General features: G+C 41.0%; 1 protein-coding gene across 1 annotated transcript; it reads left to right on the forward strand.

Moving 5' to 3' along the window:
* Nucleotides 1–249: 249 nt before the first annotated feature.
* On the forward strand, nt 250–1,029 carry LOC149151776 (uncharacterized). The gene has a single exon (XM_089443264.1). It carries the CDS (start codon nt 250–252, stop codon nt 1,027–1,029), a length of 780 nt encoding a protein of 259 aa, XP_089299390.1.
* The last annotated feature ends 2,171 nt before the right edge of the window (nt 1,030–3,200 follow it).

Raw genomic sequence — 3,200 nt, forward strand, 5'->3', positions numbered from 1 at the left:
GCAACATCAGCTAGGCATTCAACCGGGCAGTCATTGGGATGGTAGTCTCACACCAAGAGACTCCAAGAAGAGAGGGAGAAGAACTAATCTTCAATGAACAATCGCATTAGGGAAAATCCTGGTTGACTCAGGCAGATATGCGAAGCTGACTAAGTACTACAAACCCACCGCCAGTAGTGAATCATGAAGCTCACTTCATGGAATTTAAGGGGGCTCAATAGCCCAGGGAAACATAGAATGATAAAGAACATGATAAAGCAGGAAAAGCCACAGATTTGCTTCCTTCAAGAAACAAAGTGTAATAGTAACACTCTAGGAAATATACTTTCCAGAGCTTGGATAGGCAGTAGTTCAGTAGCAGTGGATGCCTCCGGGACCTCAGGTGGACTGGCTATTGCATGGAATCCGCAAGTGATAACGCTCTCAGATATACATGCATCCCACCACATTATTCAGGCCACTTTTCATATATTAGGTACTAACATCCATAGCCATCTTACAAATGTCTATTTCCCACAGGAGGCAGGTAATAAAATGGCTTTACTAGATTTGATAGAAGCACTAAATCTTCACAAAGTCCATCCCCTATGGATTATTGGAGGAGACTTTAACATGATAACTAAATTAGAGGAAAAGCAAGGAGGACGAGCTAGGATGGAGCAGGAAAATGAACACTTCAAGGAGTTCATCCAAAACAATGCTCTAATCGATCTTCAGTTTTGTAATGGAATACATACATGGAGTAATCGCCGGACTGGAAGGCAACAAATTGCATCCAAACTAGACCGATTCCTCATGTCTGATAATGCGGTCCATTTAGGAGGAGACATAGCGGCAACAATTCTCCCATACGCAGGCTCTGACCACTGGCCCATTTCCCTTCAGTGGCAAAGACCGGGCAATGCCAATAAAAGACCATTCTGCTTTGAAGCATTCTGGCTTACTCACCCCGCATTCAAAGACTTCATCAGAAATACCTGGAACAACTTCCATCCACCTGAAGGATCCAAAATGTTCCAGTTTCAATAGAAACTCAAATATCTCAAAACTCGCATCAAGCTCTGGAATCAAGAAACCTTTGGAAACATTTTTCAGGTGCAACAGGACCTAAACAGGGAAATGAAACAACTCCAACAGAAAATAATCACCGGGGGACACAATGAAGAAACTTTGGAACAAGAGAAATGCATTCACAATCAATTGGAGGAGAAAGCAGGAGGAAATATTATGGAAGCAAAAATCAAGGATAAGGTGGCTGAAGGAAGAGGAGAGAAACACCAAGTTCTTCCATAGAACAACTGTAAAACAGAGAATGCACAATACTATCCCTTTCATTCAGAAACTGGATGGGGAAAGAGTAGAAGAGCATGATGAGATTGAGCAAGAATTCATAAGGCACTTTTGGCAAGTTCACCAAGAGCCCCAAATAGATAGACTGCTAGCTATTGAAAAAATCACCCGAAATGTGCCAAAAATAATCACTGAAGAACACAATAAGCTCCTTCTTCGCCTTATTCTACAACAGGAAGTAGACACTGCAATGCATCAGCTCAAGGAGGGAAAAGCCCCTGGCCCGGATGGCTTTACTACGACTTTCTTCCATGCCTTCTGGGAGTTGATAAAAGATGAAGTTTAGCAGGTGGTGGACGAATCGCGCTCACTTCACTGGCTTCTGCCCTCTCTCAATTCAACATTTATTGCGCTCATTCCAAAGGAAGAAAGCAACATTACCCCGGACAAGTTTCGTCCAATTGCTCTGTTATCACTTAGAACTAAAAATTTGATGCATATAATTTTCTATCCTAGCCTGATGACAAAGGTCTGTGTTAGTTTAATTGAGTTTTAATTTTCTTCCCTTAGGATTTGGAGTTTTAAAGAGTTTTTAACTCAAGTCATTCTTAACTCCCATTGGTTCTCCTCTACCCATCATTGTTTTGTAGCCACCTCTGTGTCTTATGTAAGCCACCATGTCTTTTAGTAATTTTGCAACATAATTCCAATTCACCAGTTTCACAGCGCAATCATGATTAAGCAGTTTCGCAGCGCAATCATGATTAAGCAGTTTTGCAGCGCATCATGATTAGGCAGTTTTGCAGCGCATCATTAAAATTTAAAACTAACAGCGCTGCGAAATCATGGATTCGTACTTCCGCAGTGAATCTTTCCCGAAATATCAAGTCCGTTAGGTGAGTCATCAGCCATGTCTTCTCATGTCAGTTCATATATCTCTCCTATCACGTTTTAATGCTCATTGCCACTATCACCACCACTAGATCTGTTGATACGCATGTATTATCATTCCCAAGAAATTTCACCGTGCATAAGCCTTAATGATGGCCGTAAGTCTTACATGAATGACAAATCTGCAAGATTATGTCTTGAAAGGTTTTAAGTGGAAAGATTCAAAATTCAAGCGAGGCTGATAATCAAGCGAGGCTGAATCCAAAAAGAAGCTGAATCAAAATTCCAACCGGAGCTGGTAGTCTTTGTGTGCGGAGATTTGGAAGAATCCATGGAGAAAAAAGAGCACAGATCCGGTAAACCTCTAAGGACTGAACCCGAGGGCCTTGATATAACGCTAAGAGATGAGGGGGTGAAGAAAGCGTTTAAAAATGCCGGGTGCTGGAACTTTTGCAAAAAGTTACAAGGAGGGCATGCGCAGGTAACTAAAGAATTTGCACTAAACTTCACTGGTTTAAATTCAAAGGTAGCCATGTTAGAAGTGCAGGTTTCTCCAGAAGCAATATCTGCTGTGACAGAGATCCCAAGAGGACAAGAGGAATGGTTTAAAAATTTCAAATTTGACATGAATCCTTGTAAGGAGTTTTTAAAGGATGCATATGTAAATGAAGATTTGAGTAGGGGAGTGCCCAGGAATTATGTCAAAGAACATTATGCTCTCTTACTCACCTGCATACAAAAATATTTGACTTGTGAAGGAAGGTATAACAAGGTTTATTCTTACCATTTCAAACTACTTTTGCATTTCACCGGGAAGGTTTCCATAGACTTACCATTTTATCTCTTCCGTAGTTTGAGTAAGATGTGTGATAAAGTTCAGCTGAGAAAAGAGGATTCTGAAACCTCTTTGTTTCATCATGGTTTGATCAAGCTGCTGGTTTTAGATGGCCTCCAAAAGATAGACAGAGACTGGAATTCTTTTATTTTTATGGCTGGATTCCAAAGCAAGACTGGCCTCA

This window comes from Pinus tabuliformis, chromosome 9, assembly GCF_031772625.1.
Source record: "Pinus tabuliformis cultivar Carrire ecotype Pingquan chromosome 9, CPIR1, whole genome shotgun sequence".
Taxonomy (NCBI): Eukaryota; Viridiplantae; Streptophyta; class Pinopsida; order Pinales; family Pinaceae; genus Pinus; species Pinus tabuliformis.

Bases quoted from the DNA above. Each gene is read 5' to 3' on its own strand.
- LOC149151776 (XM_089443264.1), top strand. From the start codon at position 250: ATGATAAAGCAGGAAAAGCCACAGATTTGCTTCCTTCAAGAAACAAAG.